This window comes from Esox lucius, chromosome 11 (genome assembly GCF_011004845.1).
Source record: "Esox lucius isolate fEsoLuc1 chromosome 11, fEsoLuc1.pri, whole genome shotgun sequence".
Lineage (NCBI taxonomy): Eukaryota > Metazoa > Chordata > Actinopteri > Esociformes > Esocidae > Esox > Esox lucius.
In genome coordinates, this window is record NC_047579.1 from 6,476,766 (window position 1) to 6,494,549 (window position 17,784).

Below are 17,784 nucleotides of genomic sequence, written 5' to 3' on the forward strand. Positions count from 1 at the left end.
AGCAATTTTGAGCGTGGCATGGTTGTTGGTGCCAGACGGGCCGGTCTGAGTATTTCACAATCTGCTCAGTTACTGGGATTTTCACGTACAACCATTTCTAGGGTTTAGAAAGAATGGTGTGAAAAGGGAAAAACATCCAGTATGCGGCAGTCCTGTGGGCGAAAATGCCTTGTTGATGCTAGAGGTCAGAGGAGAATGGGCTGACTGATTCAAGCTGATAGAAGAGCAACTTTGACTGAAATAACCACTCGTTACAAACAGTTTCTGCTGTTGGTGATTGGATGCTCACTGAAGCCATTTATTCTTTTTTTTTACTTATAGAAGCTGATGTGATTGTCTGCTCTGCTAAAATCATCCAACACTTAATATTTGCTTTCTATCATAACATTTGCAACTGGGTTGCAACACACTTACAGGTAGTTTGAAGAGAGAACATGGGAGTATGGGAGGAGCCAAACTGCAAGGGGTTGAAAGAAAGCCTTTTTGATTATTGTTCAACTTACCCTTTGCCCAAAGTTTAGATCTGTAAAGTATTGGGAATAAAAACAGATTTTCTTTTCAATAATAAGCATTGCTTTGGGACTACTGATTATTACATACCACCATCAGACCAGGATCAAACCAGGATCAAACCAGGCTTAACAAGTTGTGATATATTTTTTAGCTTCAGCTGAATAGGCAATACGCATTTTAATAGGCAAGGAAAATGTATATACAGTGGGGAGAACAAGTATTTGATAACCTGAAAAATAGGCAGTGTTTCCAGAAAATCACATTGTAAGATTTTTTAAATAATGAATTAGAATTTTATTGCATGACATAAGTATTTGATCACCTACCAACCAGTAAGAATTCCAGCTCTCACAGACCTGTTAGTTTTTCTTTAAGAAGCCCTCCTGTTCTCCACTCATTAACTGTATTAACTGCACCTGTTTGAACTTGTTACCTGTATAAAAGACACCTGTCCACACACTCAATCAAACAGACTCCAACCTCTCCACAATGGCAAAGACCAGAGAGCTGTGTAAGGATATCAGGGATAAAATTGTAGACCTGCACAAGGCTGGGATGGGCTACAAGACAATAGGCAAGCAGCTTGGTGAGAAGGCAACAACTGTTGGTGCAATTATTAGAAAATGGAAGAAGGTCAAACCTTGTTATATTATGGGGGACAGGACGACTGCACCGTATTGAGGGGAGGATGGATGGGGCCATGTATCACGAGATCTTGGCCAACAACCTCCTTCCCTCAGTAAGAGCATTGAAGATGGATCGTGGCTGGGTCTTCCAGCATGACAATGACCCGAAACACACAGCCAGGGCAACTAAGGAGTGGCTCCGTAAGAAGCATCTCAAGGTCCTGGAGCGCCCTAGCCAGTCTTCAGATCTGAACCCAATAGAAAATCTTTGGAGAGAGTGTATGGAATGTTGAAAAATGTGCATTGTGTTAAACTGACTGTTTCTTATCAAGTTTACTTCCACCACAAATAGCATCTATGAACTGTATGGCTTTTTCCACTGGCAGTTTGAGCAGCTTATTAGCCAGCTTATTACTAGTATCTGCTAACTTACTAATTGGAATAATCAGAAGAATTTAGCAATTGCTAGCGAGACAGAAGATTAACTTTACACTTCCAAAGCTATTTCATGGAACAACACCGTTTTTCTTTCACTCGTGAATGATATTGATAAAATAAATATCAATATAGGTGACGATAACTGACTTTTTTGTTGAGTGAAAGGACAAGAGAATATTTGAAAATCCCAACACTTTTATTGCCCAAGGGGGAGATCTATACTATATTACCCTAAAAAGCTTACTATAACATTGCAGTCCCCAGGGCAACGACGATGGAGGACGTCCCTCACCGGAACCCAGCTCCGCTCCTCCGGGCCATACCCCTCCCACTCCACGAGGTACTGGAGGCCCCCCGCCCGGCGCCTCGAGTCGATGATGGAACGGCCTCATCTCCTTTTGGAGGCACTCCACACCTGTCTTCCCCGATCTCTGCCATGGGGACGGCGGTGTCTGGTTGGTAAGGCTGAATGGGCGGGCCTCTACCGGGACGTCCTCGGGCAGCCAGCAGGTTGTTGAGATGGATGGATAGGTCTACCAGCTGGACAAAGGAGAGGGTCACGTCCCGACAAGCCAGCTCCCTCCGGACGTCCTCGCGAAGGCTACACCGGTAGTGGTCGATCAGAGCCCGCTCGTTCCACCCCGATCCCGCTGCCAGGGTCCAGAACTCCAGAGCGAAGTCCTGCGCCGATCTCGTCCCCTGCCGTAGGTGGAACAGCCGTTCACCCGCCTCTCTCCCTTCGTGTGGAGAGTCAAACACGGCTCGGAAGCGGCGGATGAAATCGGCGTAGCTGCCCTGGGTGGGTCCCTCAGTGTTCCATTCCAGGCTCACTCCAGGGCTTTCCCGACAGGCAGGAGGAGAACGTGCACAAAGAAGAAGAGGACCAAACTTATCAAATGATATTCGTGCAACACTAGTGGACCATGTTGTGAACCACGGATTGATGCTGAGGGAGGCTGGACTGAGAGTTCAGCCAAATCTTAGTAGATATACAGTGGCATCTGTCATAAGGACTTTTCGACAGGAAAACAGGTAAAAGAAGATCTGTCTACAGTTACAGTAATCAGTCGCTTATTGTTAGCACCATATCAGTACTTGTGACACCCCTTCCTGTGACATTGTACAGTAAGTTACATGTATTATTCTCTACATAGGATTGAGGGTCGGGAACGGCAAGGAGGAAGGGGGCCCATATTCACGCAAGAACAAGAGAGAGAGAGATAATACATATGGTTTTGGCCAATAATGCTATCAGGCTCAGAGAACTACAAGCAAACATTATCGGTGACCAGGCCATTTTCAGTAATGTCCAACAGGTCTCTCAGTCAACACTGGCACGCATCCTGAAAATACATAAGGTTCAAATGAAACAACTTTATCGAGTGCCTTCTGAGCGGAATTCAGAGAGGGTCAAACGGCTGCGGCATGAGTATGTGGAGGTTTGTATTGTTCACTCTAGCACTGTATAATAGACCTATCCTGAACTATACAATCTTGTCTTTCACTGTATTTCAGAGAGTTTTGCAGATGGATGCTAAAGAAATCATATATATTAATGAGGCAGGGTTCAACCTCACAAAAGCAAGAAGGAGAGGCAGAAATATCATTGGCCACGGGCTATAATCAATGTCCCAGGGCAACGTGGGGGTAACATCACCATTTGCACTGTCATTTCACAGCATTGAGTTCTCCTCCGTCATGCCAAAATGGGCCCTTACAACACACCTCACATTCTCGCACCACATCATCACAGCAGGTAATGAAATGCACCAGATACAATACACTGTCATCTGGGACAATGTGTCATTCCACCGCTCTGCTTTGGTCCAGACCTGGTTTCAACACCATCCACAGTTGACAGTACTATACCTTCCACCATACTCTCCATTTCTAAACCCTATCAAAGAGTTTTTCTCTGCATGGCGGTGGAAGGTTTACGATCTCCAGGCTCAGGTACAATATTGTAATTTTTTTCAGATTATTTTTTTATGGATGTTGTTATTTACTGTAATTGTAACCTGTACTGGATACAGTATTTTACGTTTGTCTGTTTGCAGAGCTAACAGTGTTATGCACAGTACTGTAGTAGCATGACAACTGGAACATGTTTTGTTGGGATTCTCCATGTTGACTAATTTGAGTATATGGAGAGAAATAAATGAGATTTTCCTCAGTCTGCAGCATTGGTCTTGTGTAGTGTTTGGTGAACTATTGTATAGTTGCACTTTCTGTGTACTTCATTTACAGTAATCTAATCACTGAGAATTAGACTTGCTAAAAGTGTTTTAGGTTAGCAACAGCAGTGTGTAACTGGTTCAAAAAGTCATATGAAATGTGGGTTTCGTATGGTAACAAAATATTGTTTTTATGAAGTTGTGTATAGTTTTGACAAAGGTGTTCCATTTTGCAAATTATCTGAAGTGTTGTGCTACTTTGGTGTATGGTTGTGCTAATTGTGTGTAGTGTTTTGACAAACCGGGCCCTGTTTTCAAAATTGTGCTTAAGCAATTGAGAAAAACAGTAATGTTGGCGCCGAATGAAGGGATGAGGTCTAGCAAGCTTCTTCTATGGGAGGTCCGTCTAGCAAGCTAGTGTGAGAGTACTCATTTCCTGTTAAAAGACCTCCTGTCCAATCAGGAGGTTCCGTCCTCTGCTAGATAGCTACCTTTTCCGTTAGAAGTTAATGTCAGTGGCCCTCATTTATCATTCTTGCGTAGAAACGGGCGTATATGTTGGCGTAGGATTTTGCTTACACTCCTCTCACCGCCTGATTTATGAAGTTGTGCGTACCTTTAAAATCCAGGTGTACGCAAAACCTGCCCTTGATAAAATGCCACGGCTGAAAAGGATCGTCATTAGAATAACACGCCCCTATATATTCAAGTCTCCGCTTCCCCCACGCCCTCATTTTACGCCATGGACACACAGAAGACGGCAAAAAAGAGAAACTTCTCTGACGTGGAGATTGAGACGATCACCAGGGAGGTAGAAAGAAATAAAATTGTTTTATTTGGCAGTTTAAAAAGCGGAATAAAAGATGATGATGTGATGTGGAGTACCATTCATTCACATTAATAATTGCATGACAATTTGTAATATTTGTCTTATTATTTTATGATATTTATTATTAATAACGTTTATTGTTATTTAGAAGAAGAATGTCGTTATTATTATTATTTCTATTATTATTATTATTACTATTTAAAAGAAGAAGAATGTCATTTTTATTATTTTGTCAGTCTGAATTATATTTTGGTCATTAAAAGCCTTTTATTACTGAACCCAGTCTGTGCGCAACTGCCGGGCCTAACCCTGAAACGTCATGTAAAGCGCACAGGCTCGCATCTGAAGGAATACATATAAATCAAATGCTTTGGTAAAGTCACACAAATTAAACATTGAAGTCCATGTTTTACAAAAATAAACACTGAAGTTTGTAATTATTATGTTGTTGTTTTTTTTACAGTGGGTCATAATATATCATATCTTTTAGTTTGTCAGTGCGTTAGGATTTTTTTTTCTGCGCATTTCCGCACTACCTCAAAACGTGCGTACACAAACCTCCTGAGCTGGCGTAGGATTTGAGAGTGCCGTACGCCAACGTCCATATTGCTAAATCTCAAAGTCACCGTGGTTATGGGTGTACGCCAGGTGTACGCTGGAAATTTAGTGTACGCACTTTTGATAAATGAGGGCCATTGGGTTTCATGATTTGTTGAAGTGTTTTCCTATTTGCCGTTGTGTTTCATGATTTGTTGTTGTGTTTCATGATTTGTCTTTGTGTTTCATGGTTTGTCGTTGTGTTTCATGATTTGTCTTTGTGTTTCATGATTTGTCGTTGTGTTTCATGATTTGTCGTTGTGTTTTACGATTTGTTGAAGTGTTTCATGATTTGTCGTTGTGTTTTATGATTTGTCGTAGTGTTTTATGATTTGTTGTTGTGTTTTATGATTTGTCGTTGTGTTTCATGATTTGTCGTTGTGTTTCATGATTTGTTGTTGTGTTTTATGATTTGTCGTTGTGTTTTATGATTTGTTGTTGTGTTTTATGATTTGTTGTTGTGTTTTATGATTTGTCGTTGTGATTTATGATTTGTTGTTCTGTTTTATGATTTGTCGTTGTGATTTATGATTTGTTGTTGTGTTTTATGATTTGTTGTTGTGATTTATGATTTGTTGTTGTGATTTATGATTTGTTGTTGTGTTTTATGATTTGTTGTTGTGATTTGCACCCCCACCCATAGGCGAAAAATCGAGTTAGAATTTCAAGTTATGTTACAAGTTTAGTTATTTTTAAAATGCACAGAGCAACACTGTGTCATTCTGAACAATTAAATGATTTTGACATGGCACCCGACAACTACGTAGGCTATTGAGAGTTAAGAATATATAAGAAAAACTATAGCCAGACTATACATAACACTGCACACTAGCAGCAGTTTAAAAGAATGTACTGTAAACTAACAGCATTCTGGATACTAGCCTATTATTAAAGATACAGTAGGGATAACAAGTATTTGATACACTGCTGATTTTGCAGGTTTTCCCACTTACAAAGCATGTAGAAGTCTGTAATTTTTATCATAAGTACTCTTCAAATGTCAGTGGCGGAATCTAAAACAAAAATCCAAAAAATCACATTGTATGATTAAGTTATTATTTTGTATTTTATTGCATGACATAAGTATTTGATACATCAGAAAAGCAGAACTTAATATTTGGTACAGAAACCTTTGTTGCAATTACAGAGATCATACGTTTCCTGTAGTTCTTGACCAGGTTTGCACACACTGCAGCAGGGATTTTGGCCCACTCCTCCTTACAGACCTTCGCCAGATCCTTCAGGTTTCGGGGCTGTCACTGGGCAGTACGGACCTTCAGCTCCCTCCAAAGATTTTCTATTGGGTTCAGGTCTGGAGACTGGCTAGGCCACTCCAGAAACTTGAAATGCTTCTTACGGAGCCACTCCTTAGTTGCCCTGGCTGTGTGTTTCGGGTTGTTGTCATGCTGGAAGACCCAGCTACGACCTATCTTCAATACTCTTAATGAGGGAAGGAGGTTGTTGGCCAAGATCTCGCGATACATGGCCCCATCCATCCTCCCCTCAATACGGTGCAGTCGTCCTGTCCCCTTTGCAGAAAAGCATCCCCAAAGAATTATGTTTCCAACTTCATGCTTCACGGTTGGGATGGTGTTCTTGGGGTTGTACTCATCCTTCTTCTTCCTCCAAACACGGCGAGTGGAGTTTAGACCAAAAAGTTCTATTTTTGTCTAATCAGACCACATGACCTTCTCCCATTCCTCCCCTGGATCATCCAGATGGTCATTGTCAAACTTTAGACAGGCCTGGACATGCGCTGCCTTGAGAAGGGCGACCTTGCGTGCGCTGCAAGATTTTAATCCATGACGGCCTAGTGTGTTACTAATGGTTTTCTTTGAGACTTTGGTCCCAGCTCTATTCAGGTCATTGACCAGGTCCTGCAATTCTGGGCTGATCCTTCCTCATGATCATTGATGCCCCACGAGTTGAGATCTTGCATGGAGCCCAAGACCGAGGGAGATTGATCGTCATCTTGAACTTCTTCCATTTTCTAATAATTGCACCAACAGTTGTTGCCTTCTCAACAAGCTGCTTGCCTGTTGTCCTATAGCCCATCAATATTGGTGGTGGTATTGAAATTATAGATAGGCCTATGGCAGTAAGTATGGCAATAATATACATAACAATGTAAACTAGTAGCAACTTTTGAAAGAGTAGGATGGGAAGTATGAACAGTATGGTAGAAGTATTGAATATTATAGACACTTCGTACAGCAGTGATGATGAGTCATCATTCATGATATTAAATGGCACAGTACTAGATACATTTCCACAAATGATGCCACCAACAAAATGGTCCAAGTATGTCAAAAAGTACAACAAAGACTGTACATCAAGTGGTCTGTGATGATGGTAAAGCACTGTGCAGATTCTGAAAAGCAGAATCTATTAGTATCGTTTATAACAAAAAACAAGCATACCATAGCCTACTCTTATATATATAGCCTACTAATAGCAGATACGTATGGTACTAATGTATTTTATGCTCCCCCTTAGTGCTCTTGTCCCCTCGTTTTCCATTTCTCTCATTATCTGCTCCCAGGTGATCAGAGATGAGTGGATGGTGCCTGCCCGGCAACACTGATTGGTTGAATATAACGGTTTCCCTCAACCTAAATTCCACTATTTCTTCCTTTTGACGTCTATGTAGTGGTAGAATGCATTGCCAGTGATATTATATGATTTTGATAAGTAATCAAGCTCTATCGAATCTCAGTGGGCTATTTTCAAAACGTATTCATGGCCTAATTCCATTTCAAACCCCAAATATGCCCCAATTCCATTCAAACTGCCATAATGTAGCACTTACGATGCACTATATAAAGAGCCACGGACGTGGTGTTTTGGGAAATGTAAGTCTGTGGTAACAAAGTCCATCTTATGGCTATGTGGATCGTTAACCGTCGTACGTGATTCTCACTCCTCTCCAGTTGGTAGCGGTAATGCACATTACAATTTTGTTGCGAACTGCAATTTCAAATAGGCTCTGTGCTTTGTATGGACAAACTTCCGCTTTAGCCAGAAGTCGGCATATCAGTTTCAGGTTTACTTAAGGCGATCACCCGTGTTGCCCAAAATGTACGTTTTTAGTAGATGTCTCTAAGACCTGCCTAAAATAAGCATTAGTGATCGAATTGTTGATGCCTGGTCCAACAAGCAAGCGGAACAAGGGATTCAAACTGCTGGCCGGCTATCGGCTAAGCTAGTTAGCGACGTGTTTCTTTTTTAGTGTAGTATTAGGCAGGACAATAGAACACATACAAAGAACACTGGCTGAGCTGGAACGCTAGCGTGTCCCCATAGCAAGTGAATTGAAACAAACCTTCGTTCAGCCTCTTCTAACCTGAATGAAGCTTAAAATTCCATTGCCTCAAAAAAGCACCAAAACAGGTCTCCTCTTTTATTTTACTACTGTAACCTCATTTCAAAACAACTGAAAAATAACAACTGGCATAGGAAGTAAACATCTGGTCCTATATGGTATTAATTGCGCTTAAACCTGCGTAACGCAGTGGAAGTATATAAAAAAATAACGCCTTTTCTGACTATTTCTAGTCTAGCGTTTGAAGTCATTGAATGGAGCAAGCCATACTTTATTAAAAAGAGGACATTCTCCTGATTAAAATGATGCCCCACTTGTACCTTGTACGTACATTATATTTATTTTTTCTCTCCGTGCAACAGCATCACTCATCTTGTTGTGAGTTTAGGTGTTTACTAATGCGGATGAGGACAGGAAGTAAACCGGAAACTGCAATGCCGACTTCTAGACAAAAGCGGAAGTTCGTCACTACGCTGGTGCACAGAGTCTATAATCTCCTGCTCAGACCTGTAGCCCTGCGAAATCGACTTACAGCGTTAGCGAATCTAGGCGTATGTGAACCGCAGAGACGCACAAGTGATGATTGGTTGGACGGTGGGTTTTACAGAGAGTACGGAATTCCGGCCAAATGTGACTTCCTGTATCAACAAAGACGAAACAACACTGGAGACTGGAGGCATGGTTCAAATCGAGTAACATTTATAGTATAGGAGAAATTCTGGGCAAAGAGCCAGCTACTTGCCAGAAAAGGTGGAAGCTGATGAGGGACAAATATGTAAGACTAAAGAAGAAATTGAAGAGTAAAAGTGGAGATGCAGGAGGGGAAAAAAGCACCTTTGTTTTATAATGCTTTCTTGGCTGTCGGAGCACATAAAACACAGTGAAACATTTATTAATTGGCAAATTCATTCTTGATTACTTCTACTACAAAGTTGGCTAACTGGCCAGTAAATATTAAAGATTCGTATTAGCACCACAGGAAACCAAAACAAAACTCGGTACACTTGAGTTATCCCCATGGGGGAACATTTTAGTCACGTTGTCTGAGAAACTAAACTGCAAGTACTAAAAGTGTATACTCCAGTGATTCTGTTGCGTTCATTTTACCAGTTGTTTGTTTGCATGGCTGCGTTAATTAGCTAACTACTCAGTTTAATGTAGTTATATTTAGATCTAGCTATCAATATTGCTGCCAGACATTTTGTGTAAAGCAAGTTTGGCTAGCTAACAATAATAGTGCTATTTCGGCATGCTAGCTAGTTATTCATCCAACATTAAATGCTTAGTAAATGTGTCAACGTGATTTTTCTTCTGATGAGTAAATAGTTTTAGCCGAAAGTGAAATGTGGAGCAGGGACAAGTGCCAGGCAACTTTTAAGCAACTTTTAAGTTATCATCATCTCTTAAAAGTTATACTTTGTTTAGGGACAAGAGTCTTAATAGTGAGGGACAGAATGGTACAGAGAGCCATCAGGGGACATGGAAGAGGAGAGAGTAGACCATAGTGGAACAGAGGATAGGAGACAGCAGAGAGAAGAGATGGAGACAATGATTAAATAAAAAGATTACTTTTATACAACAGTGATATTGTGGCATAGGTTTTAGGTTACTTGAAAGCAGGCATAAACCTGTTTATTTTCAGTAGACATGTACTGCAAGCTTATGTTATGCCCCCTTTCCCCCTTCAGGTTGAGTAGCCCTGTTGAATAGTAACATGTGTTGTCATTGCAGATGGAGTACACCAGCAGCTCATCAATCCTACAGTCATCTGAAACTGACCTGGCCTCAAATGTAACTTCACCTGCTGCATCAGTTGACCCTGAGGCTGAGAACAGACAACCTTTAGAACCTGCCGTGTCTACATACCCAAGACCTGTCCACCAAAAACAACCTAGGGGACTGTTGAGATAAATGTAGTTTAAATAATGCTGATTTAATAACCATGTATTCTTATGTTTTTGTTTTATTAAATTGTATGCTGCAGCCAGGTTAGGGAAATATGATTGAATACAATAACCATAAAAAGTTTACATTACACTCAGCCACACTCACTCAGACTTTACACCTGGCTCAGATAGAGAGACAGGATTAAAACCCCACAATTAACATACAAATGAAACTGCCTCCTATACAGCACAAAGAGACCTTCTGTCTCCAGCCCCCTGATGTTCTAGTCTAGGTTAGGACAATAGAATGTAAATTACTGTAACCTGGTTAAGATTTCACACCTGTATGCAAATAACCTGTTGATCTATGACCGAGAGTGAGAGCATGTCCTTCCTCATTGGATGGCGAAAACCAAGAGATTCGTCCAACATGTCACCATGCCAACGAAGAGCCAACAAGGATGGGTTTTACTCACAAGAGTGAAAAGTATTAAAACCAATGTTCGATCTTTATTCGGGGCGAATATTTTGTGGATGCTCGAGGGTTGAGCAAATATTTGACCGCTGCAGTGTATTTCATATATTTTGACTTATCAATTCATATTAATAAATCTTTGTGCTAAATTTCCATTTGGACCGGATCCTCGTCCTTCTTCAGAAATTCTGGTACACGTAAAATTCTTAACAGGACTCTCCAGATACATCCAGCCTTGACTCCTCTTCATCCTCCTAGAGAGCACCAAAGAAAATGAGGAAGAACAATGACTACGGCCCGACTTAACCTTCTGGATCAGCACAGAAAAGAGGGAAGAGAGACATGCCATGTTCACTTCAGAGTTTGATGATGATATTGCCAGATTTTGTCACACCATAGGTGAACTGATCCGTGAACTGCCACCACATAAAAGGTCTAGCCAAGTTCAAAATCCATCAGATCCATCAAAATCCCTGATGTGGCTAAAGTAATCCTTTTCAAAGTGACTAAATAACTTTTGTGATTTGAGTCAAAATAATTTTCATACTTCATGGATGTTGACTTGAGTTATTTGATTCAATATTGTTTAATTTTATTTATTCTTTGATTTAAAATGCAAAGTAAGTGCTTGTTTGAACAAAATACTGGAGTGCACTTTCTCTGCATTTTAAGTAAGTTATATGTAGTCTGCTCTTTTCACTGTTTGCAATACTTTGTTACACTTACAATTGTAAATACAAATATTTAACAAAATATGTATGTCCATAATTCACTGAGAGCCTTCAGCACCGTATCCTGCCATGACACATGAAAAACCTCCTCAGGTCATTGTGGACTCCCACAGCAGCCTGAGAGGCTCCTCCTGCATCAGCCAAGGTGCCTCCCTCTGTGACTTGTCTTGTACAATCCCTGGCTGTGCCTCGCCCTTGTTCAAAAGAGTCTTTGAAACTAGGTGGTATATTCTTTGTTGCAGGTGTGTTGGCAGCATCTGTATAGGCCAGATAGTTGTCCAGTACATCACAGGCCTTCACAACATGTGTACATTTGTCTGGTAGGAATTCTGACGGTCTGCCTAGAATTCTCCACCTTGTGACCGTCATACCAAATGAGTTCTCAATCACACGTCTGGCCCGTGATTGTACAAAAGAAATGCAGTTTGCGTCTAACCAGAAGTGCAAATAGAGGACAAACTATTTACAAGTATTAAGTATATGTATGTACAAGTAGTATGTATGGATGCGCAATTAATGCAAATGCATTACATATGGCAATTCTAAATGTGCAATTGAAGCAAATAGAAGGCAGAACGTTTTTGAGTATTAAGTATATATTATGTATATAACCCTATTATTAATCTAATATCTGCTTATGATTTAACCTTTAAGATTTAAACCAGAATATCAATTAACAATTGCTAACTTTGAAAGGGCTTCATCAGATTTACATGCAATGGAAAAGCCGCATCTCCAAAGATGACATGGGGATGGTGACTCCTATCTCAGGAATGTTTGCAGGTGGAGGGATAGTGTGGAGAATTTACGTGTATCAGAATCTCTGAAGGAGAGGCTTTGGTCCAAATGAAGATTTAACACAAAGATTTATTAAAATTAGTCAAAATACATGAATTACTCTGCAGCGGGCCTGTAAATAGTTGTTTTAACCCTTAAGTCTTCACATCTATTCACCCAGATCCCCGCTGCTTTATTCCTCTAGCCCCAGGGGCGGTTACTTTTCACTCTCGTGAGTAAAACCCCTCCTTATTGGCTCTTCTTTGGCATGGTGACATGTTGGACGAATCTCGTTGGTTTCTTCGCTGTCCAATGAGGAAGGACATGCTCTAAACTCTGATCCCCTTGGGGTCATTTTTGGTTACAGATCAACAGATTCTTTCATACGATGTGAAATCTTTTACATGGTTACAGGAATTAGCATTCTATTGTCCTAACCTAGTCTAGGACACCAGGGAGTTGGAGACAGAAGGGTTCTTCCTGCTGTATAGGAGGCGGTTTCTTTTGCATGTTAATTGTTGGGTTTTAATCCTATCTCTCTTGAAAAGACAGGTGAAAAGTCAGAGTGAGTGTGAGACAAAAGGCTGTCTTGACCTATTCTTCACAGAGACAAGGTGTGAAAATTACAACAGCATGATGGAGTTTTAAACCTTGATATTCATTGTATTTAATCATAGAAATACATGGTTATTTAATCAGCAGTATTTAAACTTTATTTATCTCAACAATAGCAAATGTCCCCTGAAGCAGGATTGCGTGAAGTGGGTGGCTTTTTGTGTTGTAATAAAGGGTTTCAAGTGATGGAGAAGATTGCTGGAACGATTAACTGACATGCTAAAATATTTTAAACACGTTCGTCCATACTACGCATCTGCTGAACAAGCACACTGTATTCTAGCTAGATAACTATTGTATTGTTTACCGACGATACAGATACTTCTTCTGTGACGTTTTCCTGCTCTACAAGCGAACAAACCAGGTGCCAAGCGTCTTCTCTTTTTCCTTATTCATTTAATTTTACTAGTTCTCTCAAACACGCCATTACAGAAACCGTCTTCCCCGATCTAGCTAGATAGCTACCTATTATATTGTTTACCAACTATACAGTTGCTCTACAAGCGAACAAACCAATAATTTGCCTAGTGCAAAGAAATGTAAAGGCTGTCTACGCAACAACGACGCACAACTATAAATGCTGAGCACGTCTGCGTACAGGGGCACATGCATAGACATATTGGCCCTCATTTATCATTCTTGCGTAGAAACGGGCGTATATGTTGGCGTAAGATTTTGCTTGCACTCCTCTCACCGTTTGATTTATGAAACTGTGCGTACCTTTAGAATCCAGGTGTACGCAATACCTGCCCTTGATAAATGCCGCGGCTGAAAACGATCGTCATTAGAATAACACGCCCCTATATATTCCACGCCCTCAATTTACGCCATGGACACACGGAAGACGGCAAAAAAGAGAAACTTCTCTGACGTGGAGATTGAGACGATCACCATGGAGGTAGAAAGAAACAAAATAGTTTCATTTGGCTGTTTAAAAAGTGGAATAAAAGATGATGTGATGTGGAGTACCATTCATTCACATTAATAATTGCATGACAATTTGTAATATTCGTCTTGCCGTGGCATTTTATCAAGGGCAGGTTTTGCGTACACCTGGATTTTAAAGGTACGCACAGTTTCATAAATCAGGCGATGAGAGGAGTGTAAGCAAAATCTTACGCCAACATATACGCCCGTTTCTACGCAAGAATTATAAATGAGGGCCCAAGAGAGGGAGAGGTTGTATGAAAAGGTTAGAAGGGAGGAAGTGGGATCAGACAATAATTTAAGCAGCAGCAGCAGCAGAGGAATTTGCACGTCTCGGAGCAGTTGGTTTAATAGTTCTCAAGACATCAGTCACTTTTCGTGAATTACGAACGCTATAATGGTAAGTAGTTAAAGAACAGTATTTTTCTTTGTTACTCTGCGTTGTAACCCTTACGTGCACCTCCGTCTTGCTAAAATATTGTTTTTAAGATCAACTTATTTTACAACTTTGATTTATGGAATGTTCCTGTTCTGTGGAGTTAGATATCCGCCAAAAGATTAAGCGTACGTATTGTTAGGATCGTAAGAAAATACATTCGGAAATTTTGTATGGTCGTAATAATGGTCATACGTAAAAGATCAACCGTAAGCGTGAAATTAGATCTGTAAACGCACAAACACCCTTTAGCGACGTTACATTATTACTTTTCGTCTCAATGTATTTCCTTAGAAGTCGTTTTTCTAGGTAGAAACTTTTCTCAATAATCTGGCATCTGCAAAGATATGACCCGAGAGTAGCTCTTCGAAACTGTAAAGCTAGCAACAATAAGTTTGACCGCCTGGCCCAATGCTCTACCAAAGCGTTGTCAACCCTGATTTAAAAGCTTTCGAAAAGCTTTCGATGGTCCGCCGATTTGAGCAGGAGTATGCTGCACAGTGCTCTGGCGTCGTTGCTTCTGCTGCTACGCTACTAGGAGTACGACCGGTCCAAGATGGCGGCCGTATTTCTCGGGCCCAGCATCCAATGCGGCGTCTATTCTTTATAATGTCTATCTTGTCAACCCTGATTTAATGTTCCAAATAAAAGTCCATAGCTGTTTTTTAAGGACTGCATAACGATATTACACCAGTAGTCTAATATTGGTTTAGGCGTTAGGTAAAAATACTTGTGAGAATGACAAAAACACAGTATACCAGTGCATAGGATATCCTTCTGAGCTGCAAAATATAATGAAGTAATGTAGGTCCATATATTCCTTTTTAATATTACACTCTGGCATGTGCTATTTATAATATTCATGGTGGCTATATGTGGCCGGGAACTTCTGTAGTGATTGCATAATATTTTAACACATTCTCATTTTGTAGCAACAAACTAGAGGGATAAAAACAAATTCCCATATAGCAACGCTGTTTGAGTATTTGGGACCACAACAAGTGTGTAGGCCTACACAATAATACCATTTCTATAAGTTTGAGTGATTATTATTACACGTGAAACGTATGCACAAACGAAGAAAAGTTACATGAAAATCAGCTGTTTTTCACACTGCCTCTGTCTTTGAAAATTTCTTTCATACAAAATTAGAACCATATTTAGGTATTAGGAGCACAAACTCTATGGCCAGTCAGGCAAACAATTATTCCATGTCGTTGACGATCGGCAACGTTATATAGAGAACTAATGAAATAGGGGTTAAGTGTCCATTGTCTGTCTCCATCAAAGTATATGAACGACCCAACCCAGTGGCCGGAGGTGTTATTTCCTGATATTTACAACCACCTTACTGAATCTTCAGTTAATGTATTTATGACATCTATCATTTTGTTTTGCTGTATTGGTAGTCTGTCCAATGTGACATTACTGTAAACTAATTAAATCGCTAACATGTTTAGCAAGCTAACTAGCTAGCACCCTGCAACTATAAGGTAGGCTATAACGTAGAGTAGACAATTCTATCCTCACCCCTGTCACATACAGTTCACAAACACATGCAAAAATGTACTGATTATTGATGCATCACGCCAAATATTTCAAGGGAACGCCATGCACCAACCTGACATATATTTTCATCATTTTAATCCCTCTTATGTAGGGATTTACACAGTTAGCAAATTGAGGAATTACAAATTATGATAATTATGGCATAAAACCTCTTCAGGGAAGTGCATTTTCAGAATGTTCTATGTACGGCCTTTTCAATGCAGCATCATGCACTTCTTTGACTTAACATTATAACTGTGTTTGTCACAGACATCAATGTGTTGACTGGACGGGTCCCTTAGTTGACCATTTTCACCCTCTCTGCGGATTACCTGAAGCCACAGATCTCTTCTTTTGCTGTCCTTCACGTCTTTGGGAAGTAAAGGAAAGCGTGAACAGTTTTTTTTCTCTTTCTCTTATTCAACATGCAAAACACAACGCAGCAGCTTTAAGGCATGGTACCAGTAACATTTCCAATTCTGCACCATTGACTTCTACACTTTTACAGTGCTAACTTTCCTCAAAAAGGGGAGTGGTTGTTCGGACAAGAGAAAAGTGACATATAGCTGCTCTCATCTATATGCAGCTGTCCTTAAAAGTTTGCATACCCTGCAGAAATAGTGAGATTCTGGCAGTGATTTTGAAATCACAATCATTCAAAGTTTTTTTTTATTTTACTTAAGGATAGTAATCATATGAAGCCATTTATTATCACAGCTGTGTGGCTCCTTTTTAAATCATAATGATAACAGTAATCACCCAAATTGCCCTGATCAAAAGTTGACATAACCTTGATTTGGCCTTGTTACAGACAAACAAGGTGACACACACAGTTTAAAATAGCTATTAAGTGTGAATTTCCCACACCTGTGGCTTTTTAAATTGCAATTTGTGTTGGTATAAATAATCAGTGAGTTTGTTAGCTCTCACGTTGATGCACTGAGCAGGCGAGATACGGAGCCATGGGGAGCAGAAAAGAACTGTCCAAAGACCTGCGTAACAAGGTAATGGAACTTTATAAAGATGGAAAAGGATGTAAAAAGAGATTCAAATCCGTGCAAATACCAGTCAGTTCTGGCCAAGTTTACCCTCCAGTGGTTACAGCAGAAAAAGGTAAAGGTTCTGGAGTGGCCATCAATCTCCCGACCTTAATATCATCAAGGGAGATCTCAAACGTGCGGTTCATGCTAGACGACCAAAGACTTTGCCTGACCTGGAGGCATTTTGCCAAGACTAATGGGCAGCTATACCACCTGCAAGAATTCAAAGCCTCATAGACAACTATTACAAAAAACGGTGTTAACTTTATAATTATTGGAGAATATGGAAGAACTATGGAAGATCAACATCATGGACTCATGCCAATAAAGATTCTCCCCTGACTACCGGTTTCATGAATTTTGTTCATGGATCAAAAGTGGACAGAATCTAACACATGGTTGGTCTTCATTAATTAATGTAGTAGTTAATGGTAATGATAAACACAGATGAAATCATAGCCTACTGTCCTTCCAATGGCTATGGGCAATACTGACTCCAATGAACGAAATGTCCTTAAATGTAACTCTTCACTGAATGACTCGAAAAGATCATTTGAAATTCCCATCACTATTCCATATATCCAATCGACCCCCACCCTTAAACAAATATTCTTGTCCAGTACTTTATTGTACCTTTCAATACATGAAGGCAGCTATGCATCACTTTCCTCTCGCCTGAACAGCCACGCCCCCTTTTGGGGGAATGCGAGCACTGTAAAAGTCCCATTGCGGGTATAGATGACACTTGGAAATATTCCTGGCACCCTCCATGAGGACCTGCTGTGTTTTGCACATCAAACAAGAAAGAACTCTAGTTTATGCTTTTCTTTTCTTTCCCAATGAGTGACGA

General features: G+C 40.3%; 1 protein-coding gene across 2 annotated transcripts in view; it reads left to right on the forward strand.

Annotated features, from left to right (window-relative positions):
• The first annotated feature begins 14,164 nt into the window (after window positions 1-14,164).
• The window catches only part of LOC114840343 (gastrula zinc finger protein XlCGF28.1-like), a 61,430-nt gene continuing 57,810 nt past the window's right edge, over window positions 14,165-17,784 (forward strand). The window contains exon 1 of one of the 2 annotated variants that reach the window (XM_034295475.1): window positions 14,165-14,310. In XM_034295475.1, the coding sequence (XP_034151366.1) occupies window positions 14,308-14,310 (3 nt within the window). In that variant the 5' untranslated portion in view covers window positions 14,165-14,307. The remainder of the gene's footprint in view (window positions 14,311-17,784) is intronic. The other variant, XM_034295476.1, reaches the window with a different exon arrangement.